Genomic DNA, 25,556 nt, shown 5'->3' with positions numbered 1-25,556 from the left:
ATTGTTCTGAATATGTTTATATTTAAATATGTCCCAGGTAATAAAATAGAAAGAAAGCTCCATCTAATGGGAGAGCAGGAACAAGCCCTTCTGACGCATGGCCCCAGCACCATGATCCCCAGGCAGGGACTCTTGGGGCCACGTCGTGTCCATCTCCTTCCTAGCTGACCCGGGGCTGCGTTGGCTTTGCTAAGACTCTGCCTCCATGTCCTGAGTTGGGAGCTCTCCTCGTTGGGGTGGCTTGAGGGACGCTTCTCTTGAGATGGAAGTTAACCTGGAAGAAAAAAAGAAGCAGCTAGGAGAGTAGAGGAGTCAGTTTTCTACTTCCTGGAATTGAACTTGGGGAAGACCTGTTTGGCCCTGCTTTCACCACAGTTCCAGGTCCTGAGGGCAAGGGACTAAGGAACATTATTACAGCAGCGCGGGTGGTGTCAGGCTTGGCTGATCGTCCCAAGAAGTGGTGCATAATCACTGGTGATACATAGGGTGTACCTGGATGAACTTACACACCTATTCGACCATATTCTACCAGTATTAGAAGAAAAGTACATCTACACCTCAAACAGCAATTTCACTAACACTGTTGTGTAGGACGGGAGCTACGATTGACGGTGCGGTAATAACCCCCTTTATGCCCATGTGTGAGTCACAGGCGTCGTGCTCAGGCACGCCAATGAGTCGCTCAGACCTTCAGATCAAAACTTGCTGCTGTAATTGCTTGAAAATATAGATAGAGACAATGCAGATTATTGCATGGATTCTTAAATTCCAAATTTCCATGTGCAAGGAATGCATCCTCGCCAGCAGTACATTGAAACTTGCCCTCTGGCCGTGGCACGCAGATGTCAAGATGCCTCTGACTGACAAGTGTAGATCTGCTGGAGGTGGAACGATCCTAGCAAGAGGGAGTGGCGCAGTGTTCTAACCACACTCCCCTGAGGGATCCTTGGCTTCCAAGCCCTTGGAACAGTTTGAGCTGCTGAAGCCAGCTGGGAGTTGAAAAATAGGCAGAGAGCTCTCCATGGGGTTATTTTCTGCCTCTTCCACAAAAATCCACAGCCAGCTTTTCTGCTAGTTCCCCAAAGTAGAGGAAATCAGAGCTAACGGTACTATATCATTACCATTTTGTGTCTAGTAATTCAGAGATCTAGGAAAGAGAGAGAGAGAGAGAGAAGGCAACAAAATGAGGGAAGGACAGAGGAGAAGGAAAAGGCCTGACGTCTGGCCAGATGTGGGAAAAAGCAAAGAGGACACTGGACGACTCTGGGAGATATGTGAAAGAGCTCAACTGTAACATGAAAACCCTCTAGTAAATCATCTTTTTTTCCTTTTTTCTTCCCCCAGCCAGATGGATCTCTGCTTTAGAATGAAAAGAGAGCTAGGTTCTACTGTGATCAACAAAGGGATTCTTAGCTGTTTTTCTCTCTGGGAACTATATCCAAAAGACAATTTTTTTTCTTTCTGGGTTATATTTGACATAATGATAGGTTATGTTAATTTATTTAAAGGCTATACGACAAAGGAAGTGAAATCTTTTGCAGTAGAGTACGTGCCTTCAGAGGATTTGCAGTTGTTCGAATCTGGCATTGAAGAGCACTTGTAAGACAGGGCTCGCGAATGCGGCTGTCAATCAGTCATTTGATTTTAGGGTAGAACAAGAAAAAGGGATGGGAGAAGATATTTGCAAATGTCTCATCAGACAAAGGTAGTATCTAAAATCTATAAAGAACTTATCAAACTCAACACCCAAAGAATAATCCAATCAAGAAATGGGCAGAAGACATGAGCAGACATTTCTCCAAAGAAGACATCCAAATGGCCAGCGGATACATGAAAAGATGCTTAACATCACTTGGCATCAGGGAAATACAAATCAAAACCACAATGAGATACCACCTCACACAGTCAGAATGGCTGAAGTTAACAAGTCAGGAAACGACAGGTGTTGGTGAGGATGCAGAGAAAGGGGAACCCTCTTACACTGCTGGTGGGAATACCAGCTGGTGCAGCTGCTCTGGCAAACAGTATGGAGGCTCCTCAAAAAGCTGAAAATAGAGCTACCCTATGACCCAGCAACTGCACTACTGGGTATTTATCCAAAGGATACAAACATAATGATTTGAAGGGACACATGCACCCCAATATTTATAGCTGCAATGTCCACAAGAGCCAAACTACGGAAAAAGCCCAGATGTCTGTCAACAGATGAATGGGTAAAGAAGATATGAGAAAGATAGATAGATAGATAAATAATATATATATATATGTATATATATATGTATAGAAACAAAAATTAAGAAACAAAATAGATGAACGTAGGAGAAGGGAAGGAAAAATAAAATAAGATAAAATCAGAGAGGGAGACAAACCATAAGACTCTTAACTATAGGAAACAAATTAAGGGTTGCTGGAGGGGAAGGGCTGAAGGGATGGGGTAACTGGGTGATGGGCATTAAGGAAGGCACAGGATGTAATGAGCACTGATGAATCACTAAATTCTACTCCTGAAACTAATAATATGCTGTATGTTAATTAAATTGATTTTATTTATTTATTTATTTATTTATTTATTTTAAGATTTATTTATTTATTTATTTATTTGACAGAGAGAGAGAGAGACAGCCAGTGAGAGAGGGAACACAAGCAGGGGGAGTGGGAGAGGAAGAAGCAGGCTCCCAGCAGAGGAGCCTGATGTGGGGCTCAATCCCAGAACACCGGGATCACGCCCTGAGCCGAAGGCAGACGCTTAACGACTGAGCCACCCAGGCACCCCAATTAAATTGATTTTAAATTAAGAAAAAGGGGTGGGGGGAGAGAAAGCTGGTTGGGAAACTGGGACCAGATAACAGGCTGCCATGGCAGAGTTAGTCTTTGCTTCCTGCATCAGCAAGTAGATGTAGTTTATAATGTGCAGGAGCTAAGAATAGAGGGAGGAGAGGGGAAAGGGGGAACTATCTAGAAATTTCAGAGGACTTTTCAGAGGATGTAAAGAACTCTTTATTAGGATCCTTGTGTTAAAATAAGGGGTTATGAATACAGGTCGTAAGCTGAGCGTGAGGCCCTGTAACACAACAGGCTGGTTAAGAAGGCAGCCCTGAAGGCCCGAGAGAGCTTGCAATGGCAGCTCCACTTACTGGCTGTGTGACACTGGACGTGCTTCTTACCTTCTCTGAGTTTCAGTTTCCTTGGCCATAAATGGAATACTTACATGCTCCTGACAGAGCTGTTAAGGTTAAATGAGATCATTCTGGAAAGCTCTCATATTGTGTCTCATACATAGTAACCATTCAGTAAATGGTATCTGTAACTGTATTTGAAAAAAACAAGCTACTTGACTGCACAGAGTTAACAGAGAAAGGGGCGAGTGGGTCGGCTAAGCTCTAGAATTGTACAGAGAAGGAACTGGACAGAGTGAGAAGGCCCTAGGGAAGAGTGGACCTGTGGGAAACAAGGTCTATAGGTGCTCATTAAATAGGACTGCCTCATTACCTTTTCCCCATTTGAGAAATCTGAAGATTAGCGTCCATGATCTCTGAGTTTTAGCTCTGAGATCCGAATCTAAGATGACCAAAGCTGAAAAGCTCCAGCCGGTAGGTTAAAAAAAGTTCTTGCTCCTTGTGCTATCTCTAAGAAACACCCGTGGAGAGTTGAATACCGGAGATCAGCAGGCTCTTTTGCTGAGGTGAGTGGCCAGTAAGGCTGTCTGGCACACGGGGCACCAGGAGGGTGCAGAGCGCCATCTGGTGGTAGTCCCAGCTGATGGCATAGAAGCATGCCACCCAAGGGTGTCCATCTAGCAAGGTCTCTGGGATTTACAAACTAACATTTGTTGAGCACTTTCGATGTACAGGTCACTGTACTAAATGCTTTATATGCACTTTCTCATTCCAACCTCTTTTATAAGACTCTTAACTATAGGAAGAGTTATCACCAATTTACAGAGGAGGAAACTGAGGAATACTGATTAGGTATTGTCCAGGGTCTGTGGACAAATGAGCCAGATTTAGAAGATAGTGCTTTTCATCATTATTCTATGTTAAACAGAAGAAAGGGAAAAAGCCAAAAGGAAATGGTGAAGGATATAATAGGAGAATGACAGGAGAAAAACAAGTATACGAGAGCAATTTTTTTTAAGTGAAAGAATGAAGCTCAGCAGAGATTAGAACCATGCAGTGGGTTGTGATTGTTCCAGTGCTCTGTGAAGGTCAGCCTAACTCACCAGTTTTGGTTCCCCAGGACCCACGGTCACAGTCACTGTCTCTGGGTCGAACCCAGGTGCTGTGGCGGTGACAGTGTAGGTACCTGGAAGCAGCAGCCTGAAGTAATCGCCATGGTCACCTAAAAGTTACAAGAACATAAGTCAGTCTGCTGATTAGAAATCTGCCATTTGGGGCCTTGATATGAAAACCATCTGAGGGTTTTAGCTGACCACAAGGTTGATTTTTTTAAAATAGCGTGATGAAACTGGTTAAGAGCTAAAAGAATCTTAGGTTATTTCATGTAATAAGAGCATGGGCTTCTCAGCTCACGGGACGCAGAAGTTGCTCTGTACTGAGAGTATTGCGTTTAATTCTATACCCTGTATTTTAAAACAAACTCATGTCCAGGAAAGGGTCACTCGGAGAAAGGTTGAAAGATCTATGAATGTTTTGTATGGTAAAGAAACTACATGAGACTTCTGTTTCAATGTTTGAAAAGCCACTGTGAAGAAATGGCATCTACCTAAAAAAATAAGAATGAGAACTATGAGTTTAAATTGTAGGAGGAAGATTTTGCTAGATAGAAGCAAAACTACTGTGACAAACACAATTATAAAAAAAGAAATGGACTGCTTTATGAAATCGTGAGCACTGAAGCAGAGAACGAATGAGCATCCATGGAAAAGCCACACAGTTGTGCAGTGCACAACCTGCATTTATGGACATGGTCCTGCACTAAAGGACATGATGGCCCTGAGTTAGAAAACCAGCTGTCAGTGGTGTTGTATGAGTGTAATCTTCTATTAAGTGGGAGGGCTAGACTAAATAGCCACTAAAGCTCTGATTTTGAGAATTCTTTTTTTTTTTTTTTTTAAGTTTTTTTTTTTTTGAGCAGGCTCTCCCCTGAGCAGGGAGCCCGACGTGGGACTCAATCCCAGGACCATGGGATCATAACCTAAGCTGAAGGCAGATGCTCTACTGACTGAGCCAGCCAGGTGTCCCTGATTTTGAGAATTCTATTTTTAATATTTCTTCCATCACCTTCTAAAGGGGAAAATAAAAATCAAAAGAAAGCCTATTTTTCTATGGCAGGGATATAGCATTTTGGCTAATGACTGTATCTCTTTAGAATCAGTTGTGACCATGCCTTTGAAATTTCTTTTAAGCAATGAATAATTGAAATAATAAATGCAATTAAGAATGGGACAGACTATAAATACTAAGGAAGTCTCTTCTCTGCCCCCTGTTAAATGTCTGTAATTCCTTTAAAAATACTTAAGCAAAAGCAGTGAGTTATTATGCTTATGTTGGATAGTGTAAGTTATACCCCAGGGGCTGTCATTTTCTTAACTGGGGACTTACACCCAGGAATGCTTAGCCAGCATTATATCAGAAAGCCCCAATTACAGATACAGCTATTACAAGGGCTTCAGTTATCTTTGTCTGTAATCAACACTAGATGCTTTTCTAAGTAGCATAATGAATGTTAGCAATGAGCTTTTTCAGTGGTGAAATAAGTAATTTGTTAATTTAGCATAATGAGTATTGAAATTGGGCTCTTATTGGTAGAATTAGAGGTATTCAATATATATCGATTGGCTAGAATGTTTCAGAGACATTCCCTGTCTGTGCGTGAATAGGGTATAAAAATCTAGCAAGCCCTGAAGTTCTGAGGGATGCCTGGGTTTGATGCCTAAACAGTCCTGGGTCCAGCCACTGGTATGGAGGATTCTGGTTGTCTGATGCTTGACTACGAGGCTATAGAATCCTGCCTTTAGAATGTTGCTGCTTTTGCTTGAATGAGCTCTCATGTCAGATGTGTTGGGATCCACCTCCAGTAGTATTAGCTATCTCCTTAAAGTTGAGATTTCATCCAGTTTAACCAGACTACAAGTCTGAACTGTAAGATGCCTGCGTGCTATTAGGCATCAGTGTCGTAAAATGTGGCTGAGCCTTGCTCGTATAGAAGTCTTGGGAGATAGGCAATTTTTACCCGCCCCTGACCTCTGGTAACTACTGCTCTACATTAAAACAAAAACAAACATGGAAGGAAGGAAGGAAGGAAGGAAGGAAGGAAGGAAGGAAGGAAGGAAGGAAGGAAGGAAGGAAGGGAGGGAGGAAGGGAGGATGGAAGGAAGGAAGGAAGGAAGGAAGGAAGGAAGGAAAAGAAAGAAAGAAAGAAAGAAAGAAAGAAAGAAAGAAAGAAAGAAAGAAAGAAAGAAAGAAAGAAAAGAAAAGAGAGAAAGGAAAGGAAAGGAAAGGAAAGGAAAGGAAAGGAAAGGAAAGGAGGAGGGAAGGAAGGAAGGAAGGGAGGGAGGGAGGGAGGGAAGGAAGGAAGGAAGGAAGGAAGGAAGGAAGGAAGGAAGGAAGAAAGAAAGAAAGAAAGAAAGAAAGAAAGAAAGAAAGAAAGAAAGAAAAGGGAGAAAGGAAAGGAAAGAAGGAAGGAAGGAAGCAAGGAAGGAAGGAAGAGGGAGGGAGGGAAGGAAGGAAGGAAAGAAAAAAAGGAAGGAAGGAAGAAAGAAAGGGAGGGAGGAAGGAAGGAAGAAAGAAAGAAAAGAAAGAGAGAAAGAAAAGAAAGAGAGAGAGAAAGAAAGAAAGAAAAGAAAGAAAGAAAGGAAGGAAGAGGGAGGGAGGGAAGGAAGGAAGAGGGAGGGAGGGAGGGAAGGAAGGAAGGAAAGAAAAAAAGAAAGGAAGGAAGAAAGAAAGGGAGGGAGGAAGGAAGAAAGAAAGAAAGAAAGAAAAGAAAGAGAGAAAGAAAAGAAAGAGAGAAGGAGGGAGGGAGGAAGGAAGGAAGGAAGGAAGGAAGGAAGGAAGGAAGGAAGGAAGGAAGGAAAAGAAAACCTAAGAGCTGCGCATGATCAAACTCGGCTGGGGCAGTTTGCAACACCTGTGCCATATGAGGTACTCTGTACCATCCCAGGAGGTTCCAGGTTGGTTCCAAGAAGATCTGCCTCCACCATCACTCTTGCCCTGCAACAAGCCTACAGAATGCATCTTGCTAACTCTTCCCTGGATGGAGGTGTAGTGAAATGCCTGGGTCAGGGACAAGACTAAATGTCAGTTTTATAGTCCTTTTCTTTTCAACCCCATTTCACACCAGTATGTGAGCAACCAATAACCTCAAACCCAGAAAACACCCCTAACTAAGTTGTATGAGGCGGTGACTTCTGAATGCTGGGAGAGACGCTACATCTCTCTGGTCCTGGCCTCTTAGTTCACTGTCTCTATGTCTAGCATCCTTCCTTTCTACTGTCCCCAGCCCCAATGTCCTGGACACCCCTGTTAGCCTCACTGGCTTACAAACTGGCCTCCTGATCATGCTGGAAAAAGGTGAGGACGTGAAGGCTTCCTTCTCACCCCACTAAGCATGGCCACCTACCCGAAGTGACGTCATGGTTAATCCCACTAACAGAAATGACAGCTTCCGCAAGGTTATTATAATTCTCATCAAGCACCATTCCCTTGATGCCCTGGTGTACCTGCGAGAAAGTTTACAGTGCATGGTTATGACCATAAGACATGTGTTCAGTGTTTGGGAGTCCTAAAGCCCTTTTTCATATGTTTTTACATTCGATCTTCGCAAAGATTATGGTAATAGCCCCTTAGCTGGTCTCTCCGCCCTCCTGTTCCTGACAACCTCTCTCAACAATGTGCTCAAAGTGATCCTGTGAAAATCCAAGGCAAATCATGACACTAGTCTACTCTCTGTCTCTATGGATTTGACTACTCATAGAAGCAAAATTATACAATGTTGTCTTTTTGTGACTGGGTTATTTTTCTTTATATACTGTCCTCAGAGTTCATCCATGTTGCAGATCTCAGAATTCCCTTCTTTTATAGAACTGAAGAATATTCCATTGTATGTCCAAACCACATTTCATTTACCCACTCATCCATCAATGGATTGCAAGCTGGGCCACAGTTACCTTTCAGCTACTGTGAATGCTGCTATTAGCATTGGTGTACAAGTATCTCTTTGAGATCCTGCTGTCGGTTCTTTTGGACCTACACCCAGAGGTGGGGTTGCTGGATCACGTACGCTATTCTATGTTTAACATTTGAGGAACCACATATTGTTTTTCATAGTGGCTGCATCATTCCAGATTCCCAGCAACAATACACAAGGGTTCCAATTCTCCACATCCTTGCCAATGCTTGCTACTGTCTGTCTTTTATGGTAATTTTTTTTCTTTTTTTATAGACGTCATCCTAAGGAGTGTGTATTTGATTTGCATTTCCCTAATGACTGCTTGTTGCAAGCCTTGCATTTTCTGTGGTGTCCCCATCAGGGTGTCTCTTTTCCCCTAGAAATCTGCATAAATTTCTCCCTCACCTCCTTTAAGTCTGTTTAAATGTCATTTTCTCTGTAAGGCCTTCTTCATTAGATTTCGCATTTAACAAGTCATAAAATTTACTTTATTATTTTGTTTAGTGTCTGTCTCTCCTCCCTAGAATACAAGCTTTATATGGGCAGGGGTATTTGTTTGCCCATTACCCCCAGCACACGGTACAGTTTCTGACAGATAACTGTGCTCAGTAATGTTGAATGAGTAAATCTGATGGGTAGAAACAGCCCAGATGTATGGTATGGAGTCAAAGTAAAAGTCAGAACTAAGCCTCACAAAAACCCTTGCCTACCACTGGAAAACACTTCTCTTTCTGTAACCAGGAAAGTTCAAGAATGGGATTTTACCTGTTCCAAGAAGTGGATTAGGGCTTCCCGATTACCCAGCCACTCACGCTGTAATTCCTCTTGGCGAGGAAACTTGTCGCAACTCAGTTCCAGCGTGATCTCAAAACAGTTGGTATGGAGATAGTTAAAGTCTTGCATTCCTAAGGGGAAGAGGGCAGAGGGAGATCTGTATAACCAGGATCCCATCAATGCCCCCACTCAACTCTCCACAACCATGATTTCTCCACGCCCCACCATGACCTTCCATTCTAGCTCTCGGTCTCCATTTATTTCTTTCCTCCAGAAAACCTTTCCCCAGCTTCCCAGTTTCCTCTCGTCATAAATGCCCATGTTGTCACCCCCATCCCCTCCTCCTCCCCATTTCACCCCTTAAATTCACTTCTTGACCCTCAGCGTTTCCACAGTCTGCTGGTTAGTGGTGCCTTGATCTGAGACCCTGCACTTGTACTGCCTCCGGGGCACAGACCTTCTCTTTGGGTGATGGTGTTCTTCAGACCTTGGAGGGTAGAGAGAATATGAATGTCTTGCTTTCACATCCCTCCTCCTATCTGAGCACACAGCACTAACATGAGAACAGTTAACCCAGAAAAACAGGCCCTTGGAAAAACAGAAGGCAGCTATAGTTTTCTTCCATCGAATGTTTGCCTGCTTCTATCTTCTGTATTCTCCAATTGAATCAAGGATTTTTTAATATACTCCCGATTTATTAGAGTGGTGTTTATGTAACAAGGGTATTGGGTTAAAAACTTCATTGAATCAACTTCACCTGCTCTAAGCTGATGAGCATAAGTGGCTGTTACAGAGAGGACGGGGACAGTTGGAGAACTGTGCCTCTGACACTGGATCGCTCTCTGCATCAGAATCATCAAGAAGGCTGTGCCTTCCAGCCAAATACAGGTTGCTGGGCCTTCACTAGGGTTTCGGTAGGTATGGGGTGAGCCCCCTCTTCCAATGTGCAGTTCTAACAGGCTCCCAGGTGATGCTAATAACACTGGTCCGGAGACCGCACTGTTGGAACAATCATTTTAATGAGCTGAATAAACTTGGAATCGTACCAGCTTATTTTAGGGCAACGATTTTCAGTGGAAGCAAGGTCAATGGTTTCCCAGATGATGGGAAGGGGGAGGGAGAAACAAGTACGATTTGGAAAAGTATATTTCATATTTTAAATTAGGGGGAGGGTGATCTATTGGTTTTCTAATGCACACTAAAAAAAACAATAATAAAGTTCAACTAAATCTTCTCACTTCGTGTTCAAGCAAGTTTTCAGCCACAAGAAGTGGATCTCCTCCCAGTATTTAGTGACTCCCTAACCTTCCTCCTCCTTACTTTCCATAGAACCAGCTACCAGCTCAGCTCTTACCAGTGAGCTTTCTAGTACCTGAGCTCTGTCCAGGTCCGATTTGAAAGTATGGAAGAGATAGCTGCTAAAACACTAGGCCCTAAAAGAACCTGGCTTCCTGCTTCAGCCTCCTCCCTATCTTTAGGTTCCCTATCTACCGAAGGTTCATAAACAGAGGTTCTATCTCAACCCTTGGTGTTGGGGAAGGCCCAAGGAACAGAGAGAGAAGCCCCTGCTGGAGGTTTCTGCTATGCTATCAATAGCCGATGTCCATGGCAAACACTGGCTCATAGGAGATGGGCAGGCAGGATACAGAGAGCACATAGTGGAGGAACTGCTGGTGTCCAGGCCAGCTCCTTTGGTCATCTGTTGCTATGTAAGGCATAGCTCCATGCTACTTAGAAAAGACCTTAACAGGGGTGCCTGGGTGGCTCAGTTGGTTAAGCATCTGCCTTTGGCTCAGGTCATGATCCTGGGATTCTGGGATCAAGCCCCACATTGGGCTCCCTGCTCAGTGGAGAGTCTGCTTCTCCCTCTCCCTCAGACTTTCTCCCCTGCTCATGCTCTAGTTCTCACGCTCTCTCTGTCTCTCTCAAATGAATAAATAGAAAAACCTAAAAAAAAAAAAAAAAAAGAAGACCCTAACATTTGGGGTGCCTGGGTGGCTCAGTTGGTTAAGCATCTGACTCTTGATTTCAGCTCAGGTCATGATCTCAGTGTTGTGAGATCAAGCCTCAGATCGGGCTCTGTGCTCAGCGAGGAGTCTGCCCAAGATTCTCTTTTTCCCTCTCCCTCTCTCCCTCTCCCTCTTGCTTGTTCTCTCTCTCTCTCTAACAAATAAATAAATCTTATTTTTTAAAAAAGAGAGAAAAGAACCTAACATTTTTAAGCCGGGCATTTCCAAATGCTTTATGCACATCGTTTTGCTTAATATTCACATCAAAATTACAATGCAAGTATTGTTATTCTTTTCTTTTTTCTTTTTTTTTCTTTTTCTTTTTTTCTTTTTTTTTTTTTTTTTTGAGAGAGAGAGCATGGAGTGGGGCAGAGAGAGATGGAAAGAGAGAGAATCTTAAGCAGTCTCCACACCCAGTGTGCAGCCCAATGTGGGGCTCAATCTCACAACCCTGAAATCATGACCTGAGCCGAAATCAAGAGTCAGATGCTTAACCGACTGAGCCACCCAGGCGCCCCAGAAGTATTGTTACTCTTACAGATGAGAAACTGAAGCACAGAGAGGTTAAGTAATTACCCTGAAGCCACATAACTGGTAAATGGGCAAGCTGGGCTTCCACCCAATGTACCCTTACAGCCACACTCTTAACCACTTGACTACACTATTTCCCTCCTATGCCCTGATCTACTGTGTAAAACACCAGTTTTAAAGGACCACACGGTGGCCCTACCTTCATTTTAAAGAATCACAAGATGACAGTTAATGTCAACTTAAGACTTCTCCATTTCTCAGATCTCTACTTGAATGCAAAATTCTATGGTTTTCCTGTTGTTTCCCTGAGAAAGAGAGATAAGCCCTATTTCACTTTGGCTTGCAGCACTGCTGTACCCAGGACTCTTCTTACCCTTGCTGAGAGAATACCAGGAAGCCCCATTGGTGATGCCATCCGGGAAGTAATCCCCACAGTTCCACCCTTGGTGCATCCATCCATGTGCATACGAGTAGACCTTGGCCAGCTGTAGGTAAAATAGATGGAAAATGCGCTGAGTGTTCCCAACTCATACAGCAATGCTCACACTCAGAAATAGGGTGACACCATGAAACCCCACTATGTATAAACAACTGATTACTTGCCTTAGTGAAAGAAAATACCAGCAGGCATAGGAAGATGGGGTTTGTGTGTGTGTGTGTGTGTGTGTGTGTGTGTGCGTGCACGCGCATGTGTGGGGGACTAGAGTTAGAAGAGCTGTATTCTGATCTTTCCACTATCTGGGGGATAAGTTTCTTCAAGTGCAAAGTGAGGGGTGATATTAGATGATGTATAAACTCCTTTCTAGGTGTACCATCTTCTAGTTGAGTTTTACGGAAGAAAACAAGGAGCAAGTAAGATAGGCCTTGGCCATGAAAACAATTACAGTAGTCCCCCCTTCACCCATGGTTTTGCTTTCTATGGTTTCAGCTACTCATGGACAACTGTGGTCTGGAAGCAGAAGACTCTCCTTGAGACAATATGTCAGAGGGTCAATAGTAGCCTAACGCTAGGTCACGATGCCTACGTCATTCAGTTCATTTCATCTCACCGTGTACGCATCTTATCATCTTGCCTCATCACAAGAAGGGTGAGTGCAGTACAGTCAGATTTTCTTTAAAGATTTGTTTATTTATTTGAGAGAGAGAGCAAGAGAGTGAGCACGCCCACAAATAGGGGGAGGGGCAGAGGGAGAGGGAGGGAGAGAATCCTCAGCCCAGCTGTTGAGCACAGAAGCCGACTCAGGGCTTGATCCCAGGACCCTGAGATCATGACCTGACCAAAACCAAAAGTCAGCTACTTAACTGACTGAGCCACCCAGGTGCCCCTACAGTAAGATATTTTGAGAGAAAGGCCATATTCGCATAACTTTCATCATACTATGTTGTTATAATTGCCCTATTTTATTATTAGTTATTATTGCTAATCTCTTATCATGCCTAATTAATAAATTAAACTTTATTGTAGGTATGTATAGGAAAAAATTATATATAGGGTTCAGTACTATTTGCGGTTTCAGACAGCCACTGGGGGTCTTGGAATGTATCCCCAAGGATAAAGGGGGGACTACTGTATGTATTGGGGGTGAGAGGTGTGTTGGAGGGAGAGGAATATATGTGGAATCTCTATAATTCTCTTTCATTACTACTTCATAACAGTGGAAAAAATGAGATTACTGGAAGAAAAAAATATAATAATAAATTTTCTTTGCAAAGCAATAATTGGCGTTATTCTCTGTGGAATTCATTAATCGATGAATTAATAATGTTAATTTTTATATTAATCATATTTACTAATCATATATCAACTACAAAAGAATTAGTCCATTCTTTTTATTCTCCTGCTGTTTTGAACTATTATATAAATATTTTTTCATGCACAAGATCTATTTTTCATTAATGTAGCCATATCATCATAACCTTGTTTATTAGACCCCCTAAATACTCTCCTGAGCCCCAGATGCCTCTGGCCAGATGAGTTGCCATTCTGCATACCTTCTGGAAGAGCTTGTCATCAGGCGTGGGGGTATTGGCAGTGCGGCGGAACCCTCGGACCCGGTGCTCCAGGGACCTGTCATATGGGTAATTGGCCACCACTGCCCCTCCATGGAGATTGGCCGAAAGAATGAAGTTGAAGGAGCGGATCCACTGGATCACAGCCTGGGTCTCAGGTTCCACCTGTGGAGAGATGAGGGCCTGGCAGTGAAGCTGCAACCGGAGGTGCCAAATGGCTCTCCAAACAAGTCTGTCAGGAAGCGGCCTGAGAAAATGGCATGTCCGAATACAACAGAAAGTGTCCTCCTGGATATGAGAAGTGTAGATGGGGAAATTTTGGTCTTTTGCCTGATGGTTTAAAAAATGAAGTAGACGGACTCTTTTTCAAAATGAAATCGCATATGGAATCCCAATACACAAAACAGCTAAAAGAAGAGCATTTAGGGCAGTGAAACCATTGTGTATGAGACTACAGCAGAGGGCAGAGGCCATGATCCATTCGTCAAAACCCATAGAATATACAACACAAAGTAAACTATGGACCTGGGTGATGATGAGTCAGCGTAGTTCTTCGACTGTAACAAATTACCACTCCGATGGGGGGAGGTTGATCCCTGGAAGCCAGGGGTTTATGGGAACTCTGTACTTCCCCCTCAGTTTTGTTGTGAATCTAAAACTGCTCTATAAAAAATAAAGTTTATTACTGAGAACTTAGCAGGCGCAGCTAGCAGCTGAGAAATTCAAAGTTCAAGGTGAAGCTGTCTCAAACATTCAAGAGAACATCAGACTCCAATTGTACATAGGAAGAGTGAAGAGGAAGAGGCGGATCAAACAGGTGTAGAGGTTAAGGACATAGAATTGGTCACGTCACGAGCAAACATGTCAGGAGCAAAGGCAGTCCGAGCCTGAAGAACAGCAGTAATGTTATTACATGACAATGTAACCATCAGAAAATAGAGAACTTTTTTTTTTTTTTGGTGTTTCAAAAGAATAACTATAGCTTGGTTTGAAATTTGTACTCTTTCTATCATTCATAAAGTTGTGGCTTCTTGTTGGATGAAAAAAAAAAGTCTATTTAAAAAAAGGGAGAGAGAGAGATTGGTTTGAAGAGGGGTAGCATGGTTGGAGAGCTCAGAGTTCCCTGAACCTCCTTCTATAGCTAATCGTTGGTGAGCACACAGTGCGTCCCATGTAAGGGAGACTTCTCTATAGGTGCTAGTCCTCTGCCAACAGTACAGTGCAGTAGAAAGAATGTTGGCTTAGGAGCCAGAAGACCCGGGTTTTAATCCCGAGCCCATCAATTACTAGCTGTGTGAGTTGTAAAACAGGGATGGGTGACTGCTCCGTGCACTCCCCCCCAGTGTTACAATGATCAACTGAAATGCTAAGAAAGAATTTTGTACAACTGTAAAGTACTGAGCAGCCAGCCGTAGGATAGCACTTTCCTTTCACTACCGTGGCCACTAACATCAAACAGTATGTGCTCCGCGAAGGGCTCTCTGCTGGGGGAGAGAATGAATACAAAAGGCAGAAGATACCCTTCCTACCACTCTGGACGGATAAACATGAGGTTAAGTTGATGCTAAATTCTTGCCTGTTTAACTGATGTGAAGATTGCTAGAAATTCCAGATGCTGATTCACCTGCTTCTGCGTGCAGATTTCGTCTCCTACCTGACTTTTCCAGTTGTCTGGAAGGGGCAAATGGTGGTTGGGGCCTCCGTGTTTCTCATTGTAGTAGATGTAGGTGTTGAGATCCGGGAAGTTGCGGTTCAGGTCCACTCCATTTGCATTGCTCCTGCCAACCAGATACCCAGAACTGTCTGCGCCCTAGTGGGAAAATGAAGAAATGAAAAAGGAAGGTTTCCGACTGAGTCCTATAGTTGAAGAAAACTATGTGGCATAGTATTTTGGGGCATTAGCTTAATCTATCAAATGGTGTAGCATTTTCTTCTTTAATTCATCTAAAGTCCCAATGGCATGGTTCAAGTTTTCTTGTAGACCACATGCTGATGGTAGAGATCCCAGGAGAAGCTCTAACAAGAGTAGGGTGTTTCAGAATAATGGGAACCTCTATTTTTTTTAAATATAGCTTTATTGAGATATAATTTACATACCACAAAAGGTAGGATTTACATACCATTTTAAGTGCACAACTCAATGAGTTATTAGTCCCTGCTGACACAGTCTTGTGAGCACCAGCACAATCTAACTTATGAAGATTTCTAACGCCCATCCCGTCATTCCTCATTTTTGTCCAGTCCTGGGACATCACTTTCTCTCTCCACAGATTTGCCTTTTCTGGTCATGTCAGTAAGAGGGATCACACATTAGATGTTCGGCTTTTATCACTGAGCATAATTTTTTTGAGGTTTCTCTGTGTTGTAGCATGTAACAGTACTTCATTCCTTTTTATGGCTGATTAATATTCCATTCTATGGATTTACTATACTTATCTATTTACCAATTAATAGACTATTATATGGCCCTAGATCCTAGGGCTGCTCTAAGCTGTAACAAATAACATGAACTAGGTGGCTTATCACAACAGAAATGTATCCTCTCACAGATCTGGAAGCTGGAAGTCTGAAATCAAGATGTCAGCAGGGTCATATGTTCCAAAGCTCCAGAGGAGCTCCTTCTTTGTCTCTTCCAGCCTCCAGTGGCTGTTGGCCATCTTCCGTGTTCCTTGGTTGTAGACGCATCACTCCAATTTCTATTCCCATCTTCACAGGCCTTCTCCCCCATGTGGGTCTCTGTACAGATTTCTTTTTTCTTATATGGACACTAGTCATATTTAAGTTAGTCACCCCAATCCAGTATGATTTCACCTTAACTTGATTGCATATCTAAAGACGCTATTTCCTAATAAGGTCACAGTCAGGGGTTCCAGGTAGACATGAATTTGGGAGGGGGATACTAATCAACCCCGCACATGGACATTTGGATTATTTCCACTTTTTGGCTATTGTGAAAACGTTGCCATGAACATTCCCATACAAGTCTTTGTATGGATGTATGTTTTCACTTCTCTTGGTAGATACCTAGTAGAATTGCTGGGCTATAATTTAAGTCTATATTTAACTTTTTCAGAAACTGCTAAACTCTTTCCAAAGCAGCTGCACCATGGAAATCAACCCAACCCCTTTATTTTTTAAATTTAGGATCCTTGTTTATTTTTCTTCTTAGCAGTATAAACTTCCTGGTTCCCTTAATTTCTCTGCTCACACTTCAAACTGTATCATTTATTTGGTCATGTAGTCACTCATTCATTCATCCTTGTAGCCAAGCAACATTCACTTAAGTGCATCTCAAAGCCCTCTGAAAGACACTAGGAAAAGAGATAATGAGACATTAGGCCAGCCTTCTAGAAACTCATAATATATACAGGGAGATAGATATATATGTAAATAATTAAGATATATCAAGTAGTAAAATAGAGATATGTTCAAAGGCCTTCACAAAACTGAAATTCCATTCAATGTTTTGTATGGCATTGGAGAAGGGGAATAGGTCCACTGGAGCCCTGGGGACTGAGAGTAGAGCCCAAATTGGTGGCTGTTCCTGGGAGTGGGGTGAATGGACGGATGTTGGGCAGCTAAAGACTCACAGATGTACTAACACTTTCATATTTAAAAAAAAATCCTTATTGTTCTTAGATTTCTCTATTTTTCATGGCATGCTGCTCATATTTTACTCTTATATCTCATTGAGAACATAATATTTATTTAAGCTACCTCAAGTTTCCTACATTAATTCTGTTCAGGGTGGAAATATTTATATAATTTTTCAATTGGGAGTTTAATTTTTCACTTCTATGAGATAATGATTTTCATTACATTTCCAGGAGTTTTTCACTACTTGCTCCTTCATATCAATGTAGCTCCTAACTGTGCATATTAACAGCTATGTTAATTTACTTATCAGTTGATTCACCACTCATACCAGGTCATTAGGCTGGCAGGTGAGGCCTTTCCTTAACAGAAAGTTCCCATAAACAGGGTAGGTGGTATATTCACTCACTCCCTATTCCTGCTGCAACAAATTACCACATACTTAGTGGCTTAAAAAACACAAGCTTATTACCTTTTAGTTTTGGAGGTCAGAAGACTGAAATGGGTTTCACAAGACTGAAATCAAGGTGCCAGGAGGGCTGTGTTCCTTCTGAGGTCTCTAAAGGAATCTGCTTCGGCTTTTCCCCCTGCTTCTAGAGGCCACACACATTCCTTGGCTCATGGTCCCTTCTTTCCTCTTCGAGACCAGTAGCACAACATCTTCAAATCTCTCTGACTGTGACCTTCTGTTTTCCTCTTCCACATTTGAAGGACCCCTGTGATGGATTACACTAGACCCATCCAAATAATCCAGGATATTTTAAGGTCAGATGATTAGCAACCTTAATTACATCTGCAACCTTAATCCTCCCTTGCCATGTAACATAACATATGCACAGGTTCTAGGGATTAAGATTAAAAATCTTTGGTGGGGTAGGGAAAGGGGAGGTTATTCTGTTTTACCTATGGGTACCTTTAGTGTAGTGGATAGGCATGTCTCCCCTGTGTAGCCACGCAGACAGGTTTCCTCTGGGTATGGCAGGTAGTTCTGGGAGTTTGAGAACCTGGTGGGGCCTCTCTTGGGCTCAGGTTCAAGATCTGCTCCCTCTGAACAAGTACACAACAGGTGAGCAAAGGTGACTGGCTCCCCAGAGATGGCTCTAGGATTTAGGGGGCTGGCAGGGGTTTTCTCCACTTTCTCCCACCTCACCTCATTCCCCAAAAGATGTGGGCAAGTCTGACATTCTTCAGTCTCCCCACTGCAATATTGGGAAGGACCAACAGAAGGAAAGCAGCCAGGCTAGAGGTCTTCCCCCACATCTCTTTCAAATATTCCTGCTACTTTGGAAACTCAAGGCTCGAGATGTTAATGTGCACCTTTCTGATTTTCCAGTGTGGGAACAAAACTTTCTTTTCTCTGTTGTGTTGGCAGGAAGTTGTGAGATTGCAAGGGGCAAATCTGTGTTTCATTCAACATCTTGGCTCCATTCCCCTCCCTGCCTCTACTTACCTCCCCAGCCTTATCCTCAAGTAGGTTTAAAATGGAATGGGCCAAAAGGACAGATGTTGTATGGTTCCACTTGTACAGGACAGAGTGGGCAGATTCATGGAATCAGGGAGTGGAGGGTGGTTGCGAGGGACTAGGAGGAGGGGGAAATGGGGAGTTCCTAATGAAGGTACATAAAGTTTTGGTTGAGCAGGATAGATAGGTTCTGGAGACCAGAACTGGAGACAACATTGTACCTATGGCCAACAATATTGTATTGTACACTTAAAGTTTTGTTAAGAAGGTAGATCTCATCTTGGGTGTTCTTACTACAATAAAATTTTTTAAAAAGTAAAGTAATGAAATCTAGTCTTAAAAATGAAAAAAAAATGCAAGACTACCTCAAAGAGACATATTTTTAAATTGGAAAAAAAAAAAGCCTCTTTAATTTACAACCCCCTGCCCCCTCATCCAAAAGCCCAAACAAACCAGGTTTCAACACAGCTTTTAAAGGAACATATCCATTGTGTAAGGCAGATGCCTGGCTTCACACTGGAAAAATTCGAATTCAGTAGATGCGGGGGGAGGAGGCTAGGAATCTGTATTTCAAAAAATCTTCCCCTATGATTCTGATGCACAACCATACCCCCCCCAAAAAATCATTGATTTAAAGTTAAGCACACTAACATTTTGAACTTATGTCAGAAAATAAAGTAAAAGCCCATAGACCCCTGCACAACGTAATTCTAGAATAATTTAAAGGCTGAGTACTATACTACAGAGGAAAAAGCTGTACGGAAATATAGTATTCACTCAGCAAAATAGACAAATATCCAATCACTATGTCGTACACCAGAAACTAATATAATATTGTCATTATACTTCAATGAAAAAAAAATACAACCCAAAACATGAAGACTCTAGAATTAGCCCGCGACCGCACAATTCTGGGACAAACTAGTTCTATACCCCCCAAGTGCAACTGGAACTATAACGTGGGAGGGAGAAGAGTATGTAGGGAAGCAAGCATCAGGGGAAGAAGGCCTGTTTTGCAAGAGCCCTCCCTTCACACCTGTTGCGTATTTTCCAGTTTAGGAAGCGTTGTCACAGACCGCCTCCCTGATCCTCACGATACAGCCGCGAGGTCAGCGGGAAAGGCGTTGAGAGAACGAAGCTCGGAGGGAGCCCACGTTCACTGCCTAGGCTGCCACAGGGCTGAACCGGGTCTCCACACCGTGCTGTGGACCCACCGGCTTTTTCTCAATGACACGGTGGCACTGGCAGCGGGACCGGGGGGACGCTCTGACGGACGGGGCGGAGGGCTCTGCTGTGCGCAGGGCCCGTCCCGGCGCTCGGTACCTGGGCGGCGGCCACCTCGTAGCCGTCGGGGTTCATGGACGGCAGGATGTGCACGCGCGTGCCCTCCAGCAGCCGCACGATGCGCTGGTTCCCGCTCCGGAACTCCTCGCACAGGAACTCGGCCAGCTGCAGCAGCAGCTCGCGGCCCAGCGCCTCGTTGCCGTGCATGTTTCCCACGTACTTGACTTCCGGCTCCACTGCAAGCGCGAGAAGAACACGCAGGAAGAGAAGATGGGGAAAGCTTGCACGTGCCAAGGATTCCTCACCTTCCAGGGGGGCCTTTTCCCTCTTTTCCCGTAACGAATAAGTGAAAATCTTACGCTTCGGTTGGGTCTTTCCAGTGATCCCTGAGGCCTTTTTGAACAAATTGCAATTATAAATGCTACAGAAATTCATGCCATCGAACCCCTACTGTGTTCATTACTCCTAATCTTCACAGAAAACCTGTGAAGAAGGCATGATTAGCCTCAGGAGGAGAGAGGAACAGAAGCAGCTGAGTAACTTGCTGGAGTCACCTAGTTAATTAATAAGATGGAGGCCCAAAGCCCAGGCGGCATTTACAGTAGCTTGGTACTTCTCAGAAATAAACCTTTTCAGGGTAAAGATAGTGTTTTCCCAAGACCTGCTTGTATAAAGTCTGGGTTGTGGCAAACAGTTCCTAATCGTTCCAGTTGAAAACTGAATTTTTCTGGTACCAAGAAAACTAAAATATATCTGAGAATGCCATGTCTTGAGGCACGGAGGAGGAAGAAGTGTGCCTATGCCTTCTCTTTGGCTATGCTAACTGTTCAATTGAAGTAAGAATTGAGGGCTTGAAAAGAGCCTCTAGAACCACTTAAAATCAGTCTTGCCTCCTTTTAAAAGGGAGAAAAGCTCTTGCCACTTGATTTCTCTTCCACCCCCCACTCTCCTGCTTCCGTGACTTTTCTGATTCTGGACCTCTTCATCTCCACATTTCCAAATCCTCCTCACCATCCTTCTAGGCTCAGTTCAGATGTCACTCACTCTGAGAAGACATCTTGGTTTCTCCCTGCTGGGAATGAACTTGCTATTGAACTTTCCTTTACTTTCTACTCTGAGTTTTACCTAATTTTGCACATCTCCTGTTTCCTTTACTAGACCGGGCCTTCGCAATGTATGCACAGTTTAATTTTCCTTAGGATACAATCCACTGTATTTATCTTAGTATACCTACAGCAGTCTTTCCCAAAGGAATGTCTATAAACCACAAGGATTGTGTAGTGAATCTTCTATAATGTGTATTTTTAAATCTTGGGGTATTTCTTTAATCTTAGATTATGTCTTTCTTTTCTTGGCGCTAAAATATCCCTTCTTTTAGAAAAGGATGGTGATACCAGATGGCAGGTAGTATTCTTCAACATCCTTGTTCAGCAAAATAAGATCTGGAAAATCTATGTTGGTCCCCTCCAATCTGTTACTTATTAAAAAAAATTTTTTTTAAACTAAGGTGAAATTCAAAAGTCTGGGAACTACTGCCCTATAGAACCCAGCATAATGTCTTGCACCTAAAGGCACTTAATATAAAATTCTGTCTCCACTTTCCATTTATCCAGAATAAAACCACTTCTCATAACTAACCCCTGCTATCATCTTGTTCGAGCCCCATACGCTGACACCTGGTTTGTTACAGGAACGCTCTTTCTCGAACCCCTTGCATCTGCCCCACCCATGAAGTCTATTCTCCCAAGTCACTGGTCAGCAAGAGTTTTCTGTGAAGGGCCAGATCATAAATACTTTGGGATGGTAGGCTATATTGTCTCTGTCTAGCTACTTGACTCTTCCAGCAACAGCAGACATAGTCAATACGAAAACAAATGGGCAGGGGTGCCTGGCTGGCTCAGTCAGTAAGGCATGTGATTCTTGATCTTGGGGTCCTGAGTCCCAGCCTCATGTTGGCATCAAGTTTACTTAAAAAAAAGAAAATGGGCATGGCTGGGTTTCAGTAAAACTTTATTTACCTAAACAGGGGGCTGGCCCTCAGGCTCTAGTTTGCTGACCCCCATTCTGAGTGCTCTTTTATAAATTTATCCCTATTCTGAGTGGTCTTTTAAAAATTCTAAGTCAGATTGTGTCATTCTTCTGCTTAAAACCCTCCAGCCGCTTCTCACTTTACTCTGGAAGCCAAAATCTTTACAAAGGCTTATAAGGCACCACATGATCTCCTGCTCAGTATCTCTATCCCCAATCACACCACTCCCAGAGTGAACATTCCCATTGTTCAGTCTGCTGGAGCCACGGAGGGGGCAGGGGAGGGGGCTCCTTGCTGTTCCTCACGCATGCCAAACACAATCCTGCTCTTCCCTCTGCCTGCAAACGTTTTCTTCCCCAATTAGGGGGCAGCATGCTCCATCACATGCTCAAAAATCACCTCAAAGGAGAAGCTTTTCCTTAACAGCAAAGACCCCCTCCCTGGCATTGACATCTTCTCTCTCTCTTTTCAAGGTTATTGTTCTCGATAGCACTTTTTCCATCTGATTCAATATGTATTTCTTTCGTTCCCACTTGTTTCCAGTCTTACACCACTAGAATTAAGGCCCCCAAGGGAGGGGTCTTTGTTTTCTCCTCTGTTTGTTGTATGTTCAGAATCTACAAGCGCTTGCAGATAGCGCATCAGAGAAAGAGAATAGTGAGGACTAGAACAGGATGAGAAAGCCTCAAGAAGGCCTTGAATGCTAGGCAGTGGAAGGGGGCGAGGGAGGGACTAACCTATAATGTCCACCAGCACCCACAGGCTCCTGAAATGAACACACCCCCCAAAAGCATGGTGCTTTCAATGTAAGTGTGGCTTCAAAGCAAAGTCTTATCCTCATTTAATGGCATAGATTTCCTTGAGCCAGCACCAACGCACCCCTACCCTCCCCACTGGCCATGTAACATCCTGAAGCTGTCAGGGACAGGATCCACTGCGTGTGAGGTTGTCACTGAAGGATTCTAAGCAGGGCAGTGAGAGGATTCTATCAGTACTTGGGGAAAGTATTCTGGCATCTGTGAGCTAAATGGAAGGTTTAGAGAGTGGTGGCAGGTAGGAGTTAGAAGAGTCAGGAGCCTAGTGCAGTGTTTCAGGCATGTTGTGATGGTGTTTGGCTAGTGTGGGGGATGTGGAAGTGGAAAGGAAGAGAGAGATTTGAAGCTGACAGGGTGAAGGAGGAACTGACATAATTTGGATGTCACAATTGCTGTAAGTAAAGAAGTGAGAAATTAGAAACGACTTAAATGTCTATCAGTCAATGAACAGTTACCTACAACCATGTGATGGAATATTATGCAGCCCAAAAATACAATGTAGATGTACATTTATGGACATGGATGCTATTTCTAAAAGACAATGAGATGAGAAAATCAGTTCTAGTATGATTCTATTTTTGTAAAAAAAATATATGTGTTGTGGGGTTATTAAACATGCATACAAAAAAGTCTGCATCAATATGTTTAACAATGATCATCTGTGAGTGGTGGGATTATGCGTGAGTTTTGTTCTTGTTTCTTTATCTAATGTCTATTTCAATCTAAACACAGATCGCTTTTATAATAGAAACAAACTAACAGAAAGTAATCCAATGAATAAAACTAATACCCAAGGCCTCAAGCTCTCTCCAGGACCCATACACTATCACACTGTCATTACCCAAAGAGAAATCCCTAAACACGTTGAGGTTTCCTAGCACAATGAGAAGAGCTAACTGTTTCTGCTTGGTCTCCTGAAGCACTGGATAAAGATAGCAAAATAGGATGGAAGAAAGAAGAGTAGCGGGAGGGAAGGCAGGGGGATGGGGTGGGAGCAGGGAAGAAGACTCACCTTTTACCATGAAGGTCTTGAGCAAACAGAACCTCAAAAGGAAGAACAGACTAGAGGCTGAATTGGGGCAGCAGCTCCCCAGAAGCAGGGGCAATTTGAGGGCTAAGTAGGGAAAGACTTAGCACAGCTGGAGAAAGAGGTGATACTTTATAGGTGGAGGGGTCCATGGACATCCCCAGAAACCACCCCAATTACTGGATTTGTAAGGGAAAGGTCCTGCCCCATCCACTCCAAGAACTGCTCAGGGCTTACAGGGCTCGTGGATTCCAGGGTAGTCGCTGAATTCCAGCACGTAGAGGTGTCTTCCCTTCACACTGCGCCCGATGCTGTAAACCCGCGTGATGTAGGGGCATTCGTTGTGCACCTTGTACAGCGTCCGTACAAGCTCGTCATAGCGGTGGTGGCGAAAGGTCACGGGGGCAACCAACTTGAAGAGAAGGAGAAGGTGGAAGGAGACTGAGAGCAGGCCTGACATCTTGTTGGGCTTTCTCAAAGAGACCCACTAAAATGGGCTCTACCTCTCCCAACAACTAGTCAAAATCCAAGGGCCAAGAACCAGCTCCTCCTAGTTTCCCACCAGTAAACACCAGTGTGACAGAACCTGGCAAGGAAGTGCAGAATTGTCCCGTTCAGAGCTGGAAATTACTTATGTAGCTCGGGAACAGCCACTCATCTCTCCTCCCCCGTCTCTCTGCTTCTCCTAATCCAGGGAAACCGTTTGAAAGGTTTTGTACTCCCCCAGAATGGGTAGTTTCACTGATTCTAGCTTACTGATTAACTGGACTGTAAACAAGCTTCAATAAATAGTTGCTTATAACCCTTTGATTCCCAGAGAGTTTTCAGAAACTTGGCCTAGGCTTATTCCCTATATTACAATTTAAGGAGTTATATTAACGAGAATTCTCTGTCCGTTTCAATCAATCCCACACACAGATGCTAGACTCCTTCTGAAGTACAGCTCAGAGTTTTGTCCGTTTTCCCCCTCAAATATCTTTCAACAGATACCACTGAGAAAATGAAAAGATGAGCCACAAGCTGGGAGAAAACAATTGCAATTCATAAATCTGATAATATATCCAGAACACATCAAGAACTCTTACAACACAATACCAAAACAAGCAACCCAATTCAAAAATGGGCAAAAGATTTGAATAGACATTTCACCAAAGTAGATATATGAATAGCTAATAAGCACATTTAAAGATGGTCGCCATTATTGGTCATAAGGAAATACAACATAAAACCACATTGAGACATCATGTCACATCCACTAGAATGGCTACAATCAAAAGTCACAATAACAAGTGTTGGTGAGAATAGGGAGAAACCGGAACCCTCCGATGGGAAAATAAATTTTACAGCCACTATGGAAAACAGTTTTGCAGTTTCCTAAAAGGTTAAGTATATACATACTACGTGACCCAGCAATTTCACCCCTACGTATCTACCCAAGAGAAATGAAAACATACATCCACACAAAAACTTGTATATGAATAATACTTGTAGCAGTATTATTCAAAATAGACAAAAAGTGGAAACATCCAAATGTCCATTAACTGGTGAATGGATAAACAAAATATGGCATATATCCATACAATGAAATATCATTTGACAATAAAGAGGAGATACTGCTATATTGTGTAACATGGATGAACCTTGAAAGTATTAAGCTCAGTGAAAGAAGCCAGATACAAATGGCCACATATTACATGATCCAATTCATATAAATGTTTATAAGAGGCAAATGTGTAGAGACACAAAGTAAATAAGAGGTCGCCTAGGCTGGGAATGGAAATGCAGTAACTAAGTGGGCAGACGTTTTCTTTTTAAGGTGCTAGCAGTGTTCTAAAATTAGATTGTACAACTCTGTAAATATACTAATTTACAGATTCATTGAATTGTATAAGTA

General features: G+C 43.0%; 2 protein-coding genes across 2 annotated transcripts in view; both read right to left on the bottom strand.

The window, feature by feature from the left end:
• On the bottom strand, nucleotides 1-24,122 carry CPN1 (carboxypeptidase N subunit 1). Its single transcript, XM_008705664.2, has 9 exons — nucleotides 23,900-24,122; nucleotides 19,831-20,027; nucleotides 15,106-15,261; nucleotides 13,434-13,616; nucleotides 11,815-11,926; nucleotides 8,893-9,032; nucleotides 7,579-7,678; nucleotides 4,220-4,338; nucleotides 1-274 (listed from the first exon to the last, which is right to left on the bottom strand). Exons 1-9 carry the CDS (start codon nucleotides 24,120-24,122, stop codon nucleotides 161-163), a joined length of 1,344 nt encoding a protein of 447 aa, XP_008703886.1. The 3' UTR covers nucleotides 1-160.
• The window catches only part of ERLIN1 (ER lipid raft associated 1), a 62,471-nt gene continuing 60,957 nt past the window's right edge, over nucleotides 24,043-25,556 (bottom strand). The window contains exon 13 of the transcript XR_572112.2: nucleotides 24,043-24,074. The gene's annotated coding sequence lies outside the window, so the exon portion shown is untranslated. The remainder of the gene's footprint in view (nucleotides 24,075-25,556) is intronic.

This window comes from Ursus maritimus, unplaced genomic scaffold, assembly GCF_017311325.1.
Source record: "Ursus maritimus isolate PB19 unplaced genomic scaffold, ASM1731132v1 scaffold_7, whole genome shotgun sequence".
NCBI classification, from domain to species: Eukaryota; Metazoa; Chordata; class Mammalia; order Carnivora; family Ursidae; genus Ursus; species Ursus maritimus.
The sequence above is the reverse complement of the archived record's forward strand: the minus strand, read 5'-3'. Positions and strand labels throughout refer to the sequence as shown.